Source organism: Belonocnema kinseyi, chromosome 10 (assembly GCF_010883055.1).
Source record: "Belonocnema kinseyi isolate 2016_QV_RU_SX_M_011 chromosome 10, B_treatae_v1, whole genome shotgun sequence".
Taxonomy (NCBI): Eukaryota; Metazoa; Arthropoda; class Insecta; order Hymenoptera; family Cynipidae; genus Belonocnema; species Belonocnema kinseyi.
In genome coordinates, this window is record NC_046666.1 from 42,361,909 (window position 1) to 42,377,459 (window position 15,551).

The following is a 15,551-nucleotide window of genomic DNA, read 5'->3' on the forward strand; positions in this document are numbered from 1 at the left end:
TTTTTTTGTTGAAAGTTAATTTATTTTAGTTGAAATGTCATTATATTTTAAGATGATAATTTTTATTATTTGATTAAAAGTTTTATTATTTTATTGTTAATTTAACAATTCTGTTAAAAAATCATCCTTTTTTTGCTGAAAATTTAAATATTTTGTTGAATATTCATATTTTTGGGTAAAGAAATCCAATGTTTTGTAGAAAATTAGTCTTCTTCGCTTGAAAATTTGACAACGCGATTGAAATTTGTATTTCTATCAGAACTGAAAAATCTTTCTTGATTAAAGATTGTTTTTTTTTTTAATTTAACGTTTTATGGGTAGACAATTCGTTTTTTTGGATTGAAAATTAATCTTTTAGTAGAAAAGTCATCTTTTTTAGTTAAAAGTTCTTGCTTTCTAATTTAAAGATTTCTTATTTAAATTTAAATTTTATGTATTTTAAATTATTATTAATTTTATTTGATGAAAACAGTATAAATTATTATTTATACAAATAAATATAATTGTAAAATATAATAAAAATAATCGGTTTATATTTCTCGTTCAGAATTCGTCTCTTTTGGTTAAAAATTTAATTAAATTGTTTTAAATTTAACTATTTTCTTTTAAAAATATCTTTTTTGGTTGAGAATTTAAATCTTTGGTTACAGGTTGAGCTAATTTGTGAATGAATTAATATTTTTGGTTGAAGATTCAGTTTTTTTGTTTGAAAATTCAACTATTTTGTCAAAAATTTGTCACATTGAATTAAAAATTTAACCATTTTTATCTGAATGTTTTTTCTATCATAATGGAAAAATCTTTTTCAATTGCAAATTTGTTTTCTTGGTATAAAAAAATCATCTGGTTTGGTCCTTTTGGTCAAAAATACAATTTTCTGCTAAAAAATTAATTTGCTTTTGTTCACGATTCAAATATTATGTTGAACATTCTTCTTTTTTTATTGAATTTAACTGTTTTTTATTTAAATTTTATATATTTTTAGTGAAGAATTGGTCTCTGGTAAAAATTCTTTTATTTTTATAAACAATTAAATTTTTTCTAAATGTTTAACTTCCATTTTTGATTGAAAATTTATTCTTTATGACTTGACAACTCAACTATTTGGTAGAGAATTCATTTTTTTTTGAAATTCATGTTTCTGGGTTCAAAATTAATTTTGTTTCTTGAAAATTCATCTTTTTGATTAAAGATTGAACTATTTTGTTGAAAATCCGTCTTTTTCGGTTAAATTAAACATATTTTTATTTTAAATTTTAATCATTTTTGGTAACGAATTCATCTCTAATTAAAATATACTTTTTTGTTGAAAATTCATAATTTGAGGTAGAAAATTTCATTATAATGCAGAAAATTCGTCTTTTTGATTGAAAAATTTATCTTTGTGGATTCAAATTTAACTACTAGGTTAAAAATTTAACTTTCTTATTAAAAACTTAATTTCTTTTGCTTTAAAGTCAAGCTATTCAGCTTTAAATTTAACTGTTTGATTGGAAATTTTACTATTTGGTTAAAAATTAATTTTTTCCATTAAAAAAGTACTTTTTTGATGAAAATTAATCTTTTCGGTTTATAAGTCAAATGTTTTCTACAAAAAATATACTTTTTAGCTTTAAAAGTCAACACTTTTGTTGCAAATTCATCTCTTTTGTGGGAAAATTCATTTTGTTGTTATTGAAAATTCAACTTTTTCGTTAAAAATTCAACTTTGTTGTTAAAAACTTCATTTCTTTTGCTTTAAAGTCAAACTATTTGGCTGTAAATTTAACTGTTTGGTTCAAAATTCTACTATTTGATTAAAAATTCATTTTTCTTCATTGAAAAAGTACTTTTTCGTTGAAAATTAATTTTTTTGGTTCATAAGTCAAATTTTGTCTACAAAAAGTATATTTTTTAGCTTTAAAAACCAGCACTTTTTTTTTAATTCATCTCTTTTCGCAGAAAATTCATTTGTATGTTGTTGAAAATTTAACTGTTTGTTTAAAAATCATATGGAGTTGAAAATCCAACTGTTTTGCAAAAAATTAATCTTTTTGGCTAAATAATGCAACAATTGTGTAGAATTTTCTTCTTTTACGACTGAAAAATATTTTTTTGTTGAAATTTCAACTATCTTATTGAAGTTTATTTTTGTTTAATTTTACTTTTTTATTTAAAGTTTATCTTTGTAGGTTGACAATTCGAATATTTGACAGCACTTTCAAAATATTTAGGAAGATTTAAAAAACGGTAACAAGCAGATAAAAGTTTTTATTGATTTCAAATTATTTCAAAAATTCTCATAGAGATTTCAAAACATTCCAAAATATTTTAGAAGATTTTCACAGAATAAAAAAAATTGCAATGATTTCACAAAGATATCAAGGACTTAAAAAGATTTCGCAAAGACTCGAGAATATTTGAAAATGAATTCAAAGGATTTCAGAAGATTTTAGAAAGATCTAAATAAAATTAATGATTTTACAGATATTAAAAGCTTTCAGAATTTTATAGAAATTTAAACTATTTTGTTGAAAATTAACTTTTTATTTGGAAATTCATATTTTGGGGTTGAAAATTCAACTATTTTGCGGGAAATTCGTCTTAACGGCTTGAAAATTCAGCATTTAAAAAAATTTCTGTCTTAACAGAAAAACGTTTCTTTGTAAAAAATACATCTGGTTTTGGTTCAAGTTTAATTTTTTTAATTGAAATTAGACTATTTGTTTAAAATTTTATTTTTTTAGGTTGAAAACTCAAGGTTAAAAATGCAATTTTTCAAATTAAAAGTTCATCTCTTTTGCTTGAATGTTCAACTTTTACATTGTAAATTCAACTTTTTGTTTGAAAATTCATTTTTCTTCGTTGAAAATTAACTTCTTGGGTTTAAAATTCATCTTTTTGGTTTGAAACTTCAACTATTTTGTTTAAAATCCAATATATTTCGGCTTGAAATCTTAGGAATATGCCCCCTACCTTAACTTTATTATTCAAAATAATTTATCCCCCTATTTTCGTGAAAAATCACCTTATTTCCCCTCTTTTAAGAACTTTTAAGAACTCTTTTAAAAAACTGTTAAAAACTCTTTTAAGAACTATTTTAATAATTTTATATCGCAAACTCTGTTATGGACGAGTATATGTATTAAAATTCTAAAAAGTCTAAAAAAGTCTTTCAATTTAATTACAATAAAATAAAGTCTTTCAACTCCGCTGGGATTCGAACCCAGTCCTGGTCTCGAATCCCAGCCGAGTTGTAAAGAATAGTAAAACCGAATCTGCTCTTAGAGCTTATCAGATTGACAAAAATGGGAATCTCAGATGAAAAAGGGTATAAAAATGCCTTTTTCTTGATTTTGGAACAGATACCGAAAACAACACTTGCGTCCCATGTGAGGCAAACTGTGCCAGTTGTCAAGATAGGCCTGATCACTGCACCAGTTGCGAGCATCATTTGGTGATGCATGAGAACAAGTGTTACGCCGCCTGTCCTCTTTACACCTTCGAAACTCAGGACTACAATTGCGCTCCTTGTCACTCCTCTTGCGAGACTTGCAACGGGACCAGCGAAAATCAATGCATTGGATGTCGACCAGAATATTTCGCCCTCAATGGTATGTACTTACTTTATCAAGTGCTAGCATAACACGTAATCAGTGTAATTTACGACATGAGGCACCTGAAGCCCAACCCAATCCGAATCGACTGCAATCCGACGATTATTCTCACTATCATTCCAATTCCGAAACTGGCTCAGAATATGCATATTTGGGACTGGTTCCATTTCAGATTGGGCACTACTTTTGTAATCATGTACAGTAAATTCTTTTTACCTAAATCTACCAAGAGATAAATTGATCAATAATTACTTCTATTTTATTTATATTAAAAGTGTAGTTTCGAATATAATTTGATTTTGAAAGAAGCGCACCATATAAAAAAGTATATCAATCAACATTTAATAAACAAAAGTGCAGATTTTACATTACTTTTTCGAGTGTTTGGATAGAAAAAAAAACTTTTTTTACAGAAATCTACTAAGAGATACATTGATCAATAATCACTTCCATTTTATTGATTGCATATTAAAAGCTTACTTTCGAATATAATTTGATTTCGAAATAAGCCCGCCTTATCAATATATGTAGAAATAAATATTGAATAAACGAAAGTGCAATTTTTGCATTATTTTTCAAGAGATTTGGCAGAAAGAAAAGATCAGTAGTGACCACTGGCGGTAAATCTGGGAACTAAAAAACCGTTTTCCGCAGAATTTGTCCTGGTTTATTTTACTTAGTTTTCAGTTTGTCGTTTTTTGTTTATATCATGTTTATCATTACTTTCCGCATGGCGGGCTTCTCCAATTTTGAGCATCCAAAATTTTCTGATTTGGATAATCTAAAATTTTGTTAATAAAAATCAAAAATATATTTTGAAGAGAAGCCCGCCATAGATTTCCATTTACTTTTAACAATGCAAAAAACAAAATTTGAATTTATGCATTATTTTGCGAATGGTTTTGCTGGAAATATTTGGAAGAAATTACAAGACCTGAATTTTTTTTAGTTGCACCTATTTTAAAGATATAATAATTATCAGGGTATCTAGCGACTTTGAAAAGCTGGAAATCCTCTTGAATTTTTCGCGAAAACGGTAAATTAAATTAAATTTCTTTCTTTAAAACATCTATTTAGTGAAATGCGAAAAATAACTTAAATCTTTTACTCTATTTTTATTTATCAAGATGTAATTAATCATTTTTTATATTTTATTTTGAATATTTATGTAAGTTTTTTATTTTTGCCTCTGCTAATATATATTTTTAAAGTATGCATTTCTTTGTAATAATCAACTGGCGACTCGTTTTTTTCACCACTTGGTTTTTTAGCGTACACCAGATTACAAAATATTACTAAAGATTTCTAAATGTTTCAAAATATTTAAAAAAATTTGATATATTTAGAATGATTCTGACATTATACAAAGCTTTCAAAGATTTAAAAATGACTTGCTCACCAGATTTCATAAATTTTGAACATTTCCAAAGGTTTTAAAACTTTCAAAAGATTTCAAAGATTTGAAACAAGCTATATCAGATGTCTAAGATTTTATCAGATTTTACACAAATTAAAAATATTTTTATGATTTCAAGTGAATACAAAAGATTTCAGAAGGATTTCACAAATAGTTCAAAGATTTCAGAAAATTTTAATACGGATTTAAAAATAATAGAAGAATTTCAAAGATTTTCAAAAGCGTACTGTACACCAGATTTAAAGGATTTCAAAAGCTTTCAAAGATTTCACAAAGATCTCAAAAGATTCCAGAAAATTTTAAAAGATTTCACAAAGAATTTACAAAGATACCAAAAAATAGAAAAAATTTCGCGATGAACTCAAAAAATTCACAAATTTTTTTAAACATTTTAACCGTTTTTAATAGCTTTACAAATAAATCAAAGACTTTGAAAGATTTCGCAAAGATATCAAAGTTTTGAAAATATTTCAGAACAATTTTGAAAGATTTCAGAAGATAAAGAAAATTTATAAAGATATGAATGATTTCACAGTTTTTGAAATATTTCATGAAGACTTCAAAACATTCTAGAAGATTTCGATCAATTTAAAAGATTTGCGAAGATTTTAAACAATTCCGTAAAGATTTTAAAGCTTTCCTGAGGATACCAAAAACTAGAAAAAATTTCGCGATTATTTCAAATATTTCACAAAAATGTTGAAAGATTTCGGAAGGTTTCAAAAACTTTCATAAAGATTTCAAAAGTTTTAAATGGGACAACAAATAATTCAAAGACTTCGAAAGGTTTCACAAAGATTTCAAAAATTTGAAAATATTTCAAATCATTTTTAAAAGATTTCAGAAGATTTCGTTCAATTTGAAAGCTTTCGCAGATATTTCAAAAAATTTCCGAAGATTTTAAAGAATTTTAAGGGGTTCACAAGATATCGAAAACTAGAAAAAATTTCTTAATGATTTTAAATATTGCACAAACACTTCAAAGGTTTCAGATGATTCCAAAATATTTCAAAAGCTTTCAAAGATTTCAAAGATTTCTAAAAATTTCGTAAGATCTCAAAAGCTTTCACGAAAATTTTAAATATAACACAAAGACTTTATAAGGTGCCAGAAGATTTCAAATAAGTTCAAAAGCTTTCGAAAATGTTGCAAATATGTCTAAAGATCCTAAAATATTTCGAAAGCTTTCACGCAGATTTCAATAGTTTGAACGATTTCACAAAAATACCAGTGACTTCGAAAGATTTCACAAAGTATTGAAAGATATGAAAATATTTCAGAACAATTTTAAAAGATTTTAGAAGATTAAAAGAAATCTAACGAAGACATAAAAGATTTCATTTTTTTTTAAACTTTCACAAAAATTTTAATACAATTCAGAATATTTCAAAAGATTTAATAAGGATTTCAGAAGATTTCGATTATTTTAAAAGCTTTCACAAAGACTTCTAAAATTTCTAAACATATCAGGAGATTTGAAAAGATGACAAAAAATATCAGGCAGCCAAATTTTTAAAAGCTTTCACAAAGATTTCACAAAGATACCAAAAATCAGAAACAATTAAAAAAGATTTCAGAAGATTTGAAATCTTTAACAAAGATATGAAAGATTTCACAGTTTTTGAATTATTTAACGATGATTTTAAAACGTTACAGAAGATTTTAAAGGATTTCAGATGATTTCAATCAATTTAAAAGCTTTTTCAAAGATTTCAAAAGATTTCCGAAGATTTAAAAAGATTTCGTAAAGATTTCATGGTTTTCACAAAGATATAAAAGACTAAAAAAAAATCTCTTAAAGATTTCAAATATTTCACAAATGCTTTAAAAGATTTCAGATGATTTCAAAAGATCCCAAAGACTCTCACAAAGATTTTAAAAGATTCCAAAGGCTCTCACAAAGAGTTCAAAGATTTCAAAAAATTGCAGAAGCTTTTGAAAGCTTTCTCGAAGATTTCAAAAGTTTTAACAGTTTGAAAAAAATACCAGTGATTTCGAAAGATTTCGCAAAGAATGGAAAGATATGAAAATACTTCAGAACAATTTTAAAAGATTTCAGAAAATTAAAAAAAAAAGATTTTACAGTTTTGAAAATGTTTCACAGAGATTTCAAAGATTCCAAAAGCTTTTACAAAGATTTCAAAAGTTTTAAAGGTATTACAAAAATACCATTGTTTTCGAAAGATTTAACAAAGAATTGTAAGATTTTAAAATATTGCAGAACGATTTAAAAAGATTTTAGAAGGTTTAAAAAAAATATAACAAAGATATGAATGATTTCAGTTTTAAAAATATTTCATGAGGATTTCAAAACATTCCAGAAGATTTTAAAAGATTTCAGAAGATTTCAATCAATTTTAAAACCTTCGCAAAGATTTAAAAAGATTTCCGAAGATTTCAAAAGATTTAGTAGGGATTTCAAGGCTTTCACAAAGATATCAAAGACTAGAAAAAATCTCTTAAGATTTTAAATATTTCACTAACACTTTAAAAGACTTCAAATGATTTTAATAAGTTTCAGATGCTTTCACAAAGATTTCAAAGATTTCAGAAGAATCAAAAGCTTCCACGAAGATTTCAAAGGTATCTCAAAGACTTTAAAATGTTCCAGAAGATTTCAAATTAGTTCAAAAGCTTTCACAAATGTTTCAGATATTTCTAAAGATCTTAGAAGATTTCAAAAGCTTTCACGAAAATTTCAAAAGTTTTTGTAGGGATTTTAAGTCTTTCACATACATGTCAAAAACTAGAAAAAATTTCGCGATGATTTATTCCAAAAGATTTGAAAAGTTTTAATGTAGATTTCAACAGTTTCAAGGGTTTTATAAACGCATCAAAGACTTTGAAAGATTTTACAACGATTCCAAAGATTTGAAAATATTTCAGAACAATTTAAAAAGATTTCGTAAAGATTTCAAGGCTTTCACAAAGATATCAACGGCTAGAACCAATTTCTTGAAGATTTCAAATATTTGACAAAAGATTTCGGATGATTTCAAATGATTTCAAAAGCTTTTACAAAGTTTTCAAAGATTTCGAAAGATTTCATAAAGAATTGGAAAATTAAAAAAATTTTTTAGAACAATTTAAAAAGATTTTAGAATATAAAACAAAAATTTAACAAAGACATCAAAGATTTGATAGTTTTTCAAAACTTTTAGAAAGATTTTAATGCATTTCAGAACATTTCAAAAGATTTCACAAGGATTTAAGAAAATTTCAATTATTTTGAAAGCTTTCACAAAGACATTTAAAATTTCTAAACATTTCAGAATATTTCAAAAGCTTTTACGAATATTTCAAAGTATTTTAGAAGATTTGCAAAGTTTTCAGAAGATTACAAAAATTTAACAAAGACATCAAATTTTGCACCGCTTTCAAAATATTTCAAAAACTGTCACAAATATTTTAAAAGATTTCACAAAATTTTTAAGCTTGTCACAAAGACGTTCTAGGTACTGAAAAGTTTTCAAAAGATTTCAAAACCTTTCACAAAGCTTTCAGATCAGTTGAAAAGAGTTAAAAAGCTTCCACAAAGATTTCATCGGTTTCTAAAGATTTCAGATTTCAAAAGCTTTCACGAAGATTTGAAAAAATTTGACAAGGACATACAAAATTGTACTGATTTCAAAAGCTTTCATGGTGACTTCAAATATTTCACAATTATATAAAAGATTTCACAAAAATTTCAAATATTTCAGCTGATTTAAATCATTTTAAAAGCTTTTACAAAGATTTCAAAAGACTTTAGAAGATTTCAAATTATTAAAGAGATCTTATTGAAATCTATAAAATTTTCGAAAGATTTTCGAATATTTTAAAAGCTTTCACAAAGATTAAAAAGATTTTGGAAAGATCTCAAAAGATTTCGAATATTTCAAGAAATTTCAAAATAATTCAGAAGATTTCGAAATATTTCACAAGATATAAAAGTATTTAAAAGCTTTTGAAAATATTTGTAAAGATTTTAGAAGATTTTAAAAGCTTATAGATTACAAATGCATTAAAAACTGAGAGAATTTGCAAAGATGCAATTTTTCAGTATCTAACCATTTAAATTATTGTAATTTTCGAAATTGAATCATTTTAAATTTAGGCATGCTTATTTTAATTGAGTGCGATAAAATTTAAATCATTTACGAATTTGCGACAATGTGGAAATTTAAATTGAAAAATTGAAATTGAATGTAAGAATTTATCTTTTATAATTCTTTAGATTTAATATTCAAATTCTTCTTTTGGGCAAATTTTAAGTCTGGATATAAATAAGAGAAGATAATTCACTGACTTTAATACCTTTTGATTTAAATCTCTAGCTTTTCGAATTTCATATTGACAGTGCTTATCCTCTTCTGTAATAAAAAATATTGATATGGTCCTGATGATAAAAGTCCAAGAAAAATCCTTGAATGATTCATCTCACATCTGCAGTTCGCCAGGTGTTTGTTTTGAACGGTACTTACTTTTAATATCGATCAGCCATAAACATAAAATGGGTACAGCGTCAACCTTTAATGCAATAGCTGGGCTTCAATTTTAAGAGAATTCGATCAGTCAGTTAAGCAAAACCAACGTCTGCATTTTATGTTCAACTATATTCTTTCACTGACTTTAACTGCAGTTTCCGATGGGTGGATCAGTCCTGATATTTTTTACATACATGTCGTATCTTTTCTACTTTTGATTGCATATCAGATTTCAATATTTCAAGAATTTAGAAAGATTTCAGAGATTTAAAGTATTTCAACAAATTTCAGCATATTTATAGATGAATTCCAAAGATTTTACAAAGATTTTGAGGATTTTAAAAACTCTCACAAATATTTCTAAAGATTTTAAAAGAGATTTAACAACAACATTTCAGGAGAGATTTAACAACAAGTTAAAAAAATGTAAAAGCTTTCACAAAGGCTTAAAAGATTTCTAATAATTGCAAAAATATCCCGAAGGTTTCAAAAAGATTAAAAAAATTTTAGAGCTTTCACAAAGATTTCTGAAGATTTCAAAAGCTCTCACAAAAATTTCAAATGATTTCAAAGGAATTATTTAAATCTAAAAAATATTTCAAAAGATTTAAGAAACATTTCAAAAATGTTCAAAGCTTTCACAATCGCTTCAAATATTCCTGTAGATTTCACCGAGATTTCCAATATTTGAGATGATTTTAATGGTTTTAAAGATTCAAAAACTTTCAAAGATTTTTGATGATTTCAGGGGACTTATTAAAATCGAACAAATATTTTAAAAGAGTTTAGAAAATTTTTAAAGGGTCTAAAAAAATTTCAAAAATATTAAAAGCTTTTACAAAGATTTTTAAAGATTTCAGAAATTGCAAGAGTTCTCGAAAAGATTTCAGAAGTTTACAAAGTTCTCAAAAAGATTTCAGAAGTTTAAAAAGTTTTCAAAAAGATTTCAAATAATTTCACACAAATATGAAAGACTTCGAAAAATATATCAAAGATTTTTGAAAATGTTGCAAATATTTCACAAAGATTTGCAATATTATAAATAGATTTTGAAAGATTTTACAAATATTTCAAAAACTTCAGATATTTTGCAAAAATTTTAGATAAAGTTCAAACATTCTAAAACATTTGAATCAATTAGAAAAATTTTGAAAAGATTTCAAATAAATTTAAGAGCCTTTAAAGGTTTTACAAAGATTTTAAGGACTTTGAAAGGTCTCTTAAATGTTTATAAAGATTTCAGAAGAGATCAAAAGATTTACAAAAAATTTAAACGATTTCAAAAGATTTAATAAAAATCTAACAATTTTTTGAAATTATTTAAAAAGATTGATCAACTATTTAAAAAATGTAAAAGCTTTTAAAAATGTCTTAAAGATTTCTAATGATTTTAAAAAGATCTCGAAGAATTCAAAAAGAATTACAAAATTTTAGAGCTTTCACAATGATTTTTGAAAGTTTTTAAAGCTCTCACAAAAATTTCAAATAATTTTAAAGGAATTTTAAATCTAACAAATATTTCACAAGATTTAACAAACATTTCAAAAATATGAAAAGCTTTCACAATCTTTTCAAAGATTCCTGTATATTTCACCAAGATTTCCAATATTTGAGAAGATTAAAATTTTTTTAAAGATTTAAAAACTTTAAAAGATTGTTGATGATTTCAGGGGACTTATTAAAATCGAACAAATAGTTCAAAAGATTTTAGAAAATTTTTAAGGAGGCTACAAAAATTTCAAATTTTTGTAAAGCTCTTACAAATGTTTCAGAATATTTCAAAAGATCATAAAGATTTTAAAAGCTTTTACAAATATTTCTAAAGATTTCAGAATATTTCAAAAGTTCTCAAAAAGATTTCAAATAATTTCACACAAATATGAAAGACGTCAACAAATTTATCAAAGATTTTAAAAAATGTTGCAAATATTTCACAGAGATTCCCAATATTATACATAAGATTTTAAAAGATTCTACAAACATTTCAAAGACGTCAGGTATTTTGCAAATATTTCACATAAAGTTAAAAAATTCGAAAACATTTCAAATAATTAAAAACTGTTTTAAATCAATTTAAAAGCCTCTAAAGATTTGGCAAAATTTGAATATTTTAAAAAGTATTTTAAATATTTTGAAATCTTTAAAATCCCTTCAAAAACTTGACCTTTAAAATATTTGTGAAATTTCTGAACTCTTTGTGAAATCTTTTGGAACTTTTTTAATCTTCTGAAAATTGAAAATTTTGGAATCTTTTGAAATTTTTCAAATATTTTAACTTTTGAATTCTTTTCAAATTTGTGGAATTCCTGCAACTCTTTGTAAAATATTTGAATTCTTTAAAATCTTTCTCAATCATTTGCGAAAAGTTTGAAATTTTTGCAAAATTTTTAAGACTTTCAAATATATGTTTAACCTTTTAAAAAATTATTTGAACTTTTTGTGAAATCTTTGAAGGCTTGGATATTTTTGTAAAATATTTTGATATTTTAAAAATGTTTTTTGAAATGTTTTTAAATCTTTAAAATTTTTGTGGAATATTTTTGATTTTTGTTAAAACTTTGAAATTTTTGCGAAATATTTGCTAAATTTTTGTAGCCTTTGAAACTGATGTGATATCTTTTGATATTTTTTGAAATATTTGAACTTTTGAAATCTTTAAAAATGTTTTAAAATAATTCAACTCTTTGTGAAATATTAAAATTCTTTGTGAAATACCTGTAAAATCTTTGAAATCTTTGTGAAAAATTTGAATTCTTTACGAAATCTTTGATAAATCTTTAAAATATTTGTAAAATATTTTGAAATCTTTTAAATCTTTGTGAACTCTTTAAAATTTTTTGAAATCTTTAAAATAATTGTGAAAAACATAGTAAAATCATTTCAATGCTTTTGAAATCTACGTGAAATATTTGTAATCGAATTTTTTGTGAAATTTTTGTACTAATTTTCTGAAGTACTTGAAATCTTAAAAATCTTCAGTAATATTCGAAATCTTTGTGAAAACTTTATAAATGTTTATTAAGTTTTGCAAAATCTTTGTAAATATTTGTAAAATATTTTTTAATGTTTAATATCTGCGTGAAATCATTGTTAGATTTTTTAAATCTTCTGAAATCGATTAAAATCTTTGTGAAGGCTTTAGAAATCTTCTGAAATCTTTGTGAAAGCCTAAAGACCCATAAAATCTTTGTGAAATCTGTCGAAATCTTCTGAATTCTTTGTAAAATTTCTTGAAATTTTCTGGAATATTTGAAATCCTTGTAAATCATTAAAATATCGAAATCTTATCAGCACTCAAAATTCGAGTGGTGAACCCCTCGAACAAAACTTACGAACAACTAACGGAAAAAGCAAACTTATATTAAAAAAAAATCTCCTGATTTTGTTTCCATATTCATTCAGAAATTCACAAGAAAAAGTGGACACAACTGTGCCAGATCTTCCAAATAAATACTCAAAATTGATACCAATCATGTACCTGAAATTCTGAACTTTCAAATAAACAAAACATTTTTTCCTTTTTTTTATTTCATCAAAAAATGTTATTCCAACTACAATTAAAATAATGCATTCGAAGCTTATTTTGTATTCTGTTTTTTTTTTTTTTGGATTTAAATATTATCAATATTTCAGCGCTATTGCTATTTTGAAAAACCATAAATAAGCATTTCGTTAATTTGAACCTTCAGAACTTCCGGTACTTATACCAATCAATTTTCTCTTCCTGTTCCAGGACGCTGTAGAAATTCCTGCCCTGTTGGCTACAGAGGAGACAAAAAGCGTCGAGAATGTGTTCCCTGCCCTCCAGGATGTGCCACCTGTGCTTCATCCACTTGCCTCAGTTGCATTCCCGCATGGAGTCTAAATAAGAAAGGATTCTGCGCCCCGGATACTCGATCTCGATGCGACAGTTCCGAATTCTATGAGGCAGGACACTGCAAGCCATGTCATTCTACGTGTGAAACCTGCGCCGGCCCTACGGAGGACTTCTGTATCTCCTGTCAGAGCCCCTTACTTCTCCAGGGAAGGAAATGCGTTGCCCAATGTGACGACGGTTACTACTCCGCTGTGCAACCGTCGGGCCCAATTTGCGAACCCTGTCTTCACACGTGCAAGACCTGCGTGTCGAGATTGAATTGTACGGCTTGTCAGGAAGGGTTGCAGTTACAGAGTGGAGAATGCCGGTCTTCCTGCGCCGAAGGGTGAGTCAAAAAGTTCTCGGATTTCCAATCTAGAAACCTAGAAACCCAATTCTTTTATCTTCAACTCGTATTTTCTATAAATAAATAGCTAATAGTGTTGGACAGGTTACCTTCATTTGCATAACTAGTTACAGTTACGTTACTTAGCGAAAAAAGGTAACTAGGTACCCGTAAGTAATTGCTAGGTAACTAGATACCCGGAAATTACCGGGTATCTTATGAGGCCAAGAAAAACAGGGAAATAGCAGTAAATTATTTTTGACAGGAAATTTTACAAATTTGTAGAAAAATAAACTGTGCAATTTTGATTTAAACCGCTTTTTAAATAATTAGTTAAATTTTCTTTTTCAATTATTATGTCATTCAGTTTAGAATGCGTAATTCGAAAATATAAATCCACTCTTCTTTTACCTTCAAGAGTATTTATTATCAATAAATATGCAATAGTGTTGGGTAAGTTTTTTTATTTTGAGTAATTAGTTAATGTTTCGTTACTTCGCGAAAAAAAGGTAACTAGTTACCCGTGAATGACCGGGAATTTTATTGACTGTGAAAAAACCGTGAAATGACAGTGAATTTATTTTTTGACCGGGAATTTTACAAATTTTTAGAAAAAAAATCTATCCAACTTTGACTTCAACCGTTTTTAAAATAATGAGTTAAATTCTCTTTTTCATTTATTATGTCATTCAGTTTAGAATACGTAATTCGAAAAAATATACCCATTTCTTTTACCTTCAAGAGTATTTACTATGAATAAATATGCAATACTGTTGGGTAAGTTATTTTATTTTGATTAACTAGTTACTGTTTCGTGACTTCGCGAAAAAAGGTAACTAGTTACCCGTAAGTAATTGATAGGTCACTAGTTATCCGGAAATTACCGGCTAACTTATGAGGCCGAGAAAAACAGGGAAATGGCAGTAAATATCTATTTGACCGGAAATTTTACAAATTTGTAGAAAAAAATCTGTCCAACTTTGATTTGAACCGTTTTTTAAATAATTAATTAAATTATCTTTTTTCAATTATTATGTCATTCAGTTTAAAATGCGTCATTCGAAAGAATAAATCCACTTCTTTTACCTTCAAAAGTATTCCCTATGAATAAATATGCAATAGTGTTGGGTAAGTTATTTTATTTTTAGTAATTAATCACTGTTAGGTTACTGAGTGAAAAAAGGTAACTAGTTACCCCCAAATGACCGGGAATTTCATTGACTAAAAAAAAACCGTGAAAGGACAGTGAATTTATTTTTTGACCGGGAATTTTACAAATTAATAAAAAATCTGTCCAACTTTGATTTCAACCGTTTTTTAATAAATTAGATCATTTATTATCTTTTTCAATTATGATGTCTTTCAGTTTACAATGCGTAATTCAAAAAATAAATTCACTCTTCTTTTACCTTCAAAAGTATTTCCTATGAATAAATATGCAATAGTGTTGAGTCAGTTATTTTATTTTTAGGAATTAATCACGGTCACGTTAATGAGTGAAGAAAGGTAACTAGTTACCCCCAAATGACCGAGAATTTGATTAACTAAAAAAACCGCGAAATGACAGTGAATTTATTTTTTGACCGGAAATTTTACAAATTAAAAAAAAATCTGTCCAACTTTGATTTCAACAATTTTTAAATAATTAATTAAATTATCTTTTTTCAATTATTCTGTCATTTAGTTTAAAATGCGTCATTCGAAAAAATAAACACACTTCTTTTACCTTCAAAAGTATTCCCTATGAATAAATATGCAATAGTGTTGGGTAAGTTATTTTATTTTTAGGAATTAATCACAGTTACGTTACTGAGTGAAAAAAGGTAACTAGTTACCCCCAAATGACCGGGCATTTCATTGACTGAAAAAA

General features: G+C 25.9%; 1 protein-coding gene across 4 annotated transcripts in view; it reads left to right on the top strand.

Annotated features, from left to right (window-relative positions):
* Nucleotides 1-15,551, top strand: part of LOC117182318 (furin-like protease 2) — a 731,195-nt gene that overhangs the window by 690,774 nt on the left and 24,870 nt on the right. For all 4 annotated transcript variants that reach the window (XM_033375470.1, XM_033375468.1, XM_033375471.1 and 1 more), the window contains 2 exons: nucleotides 3,345-3,593; nucleotides 13,213-13,681. In XM_033375470.1, the coding sequence (XP_033231361.1) occupies nucleotides 3,345-3,593; nucleotides 13,213-13,681 (718 nt within the window). The remainder of the gene's footprint in view (nucleotides 1-3,344; nucleotides 3,594-13,212; nucleotides 13,682-15,551) is intronic.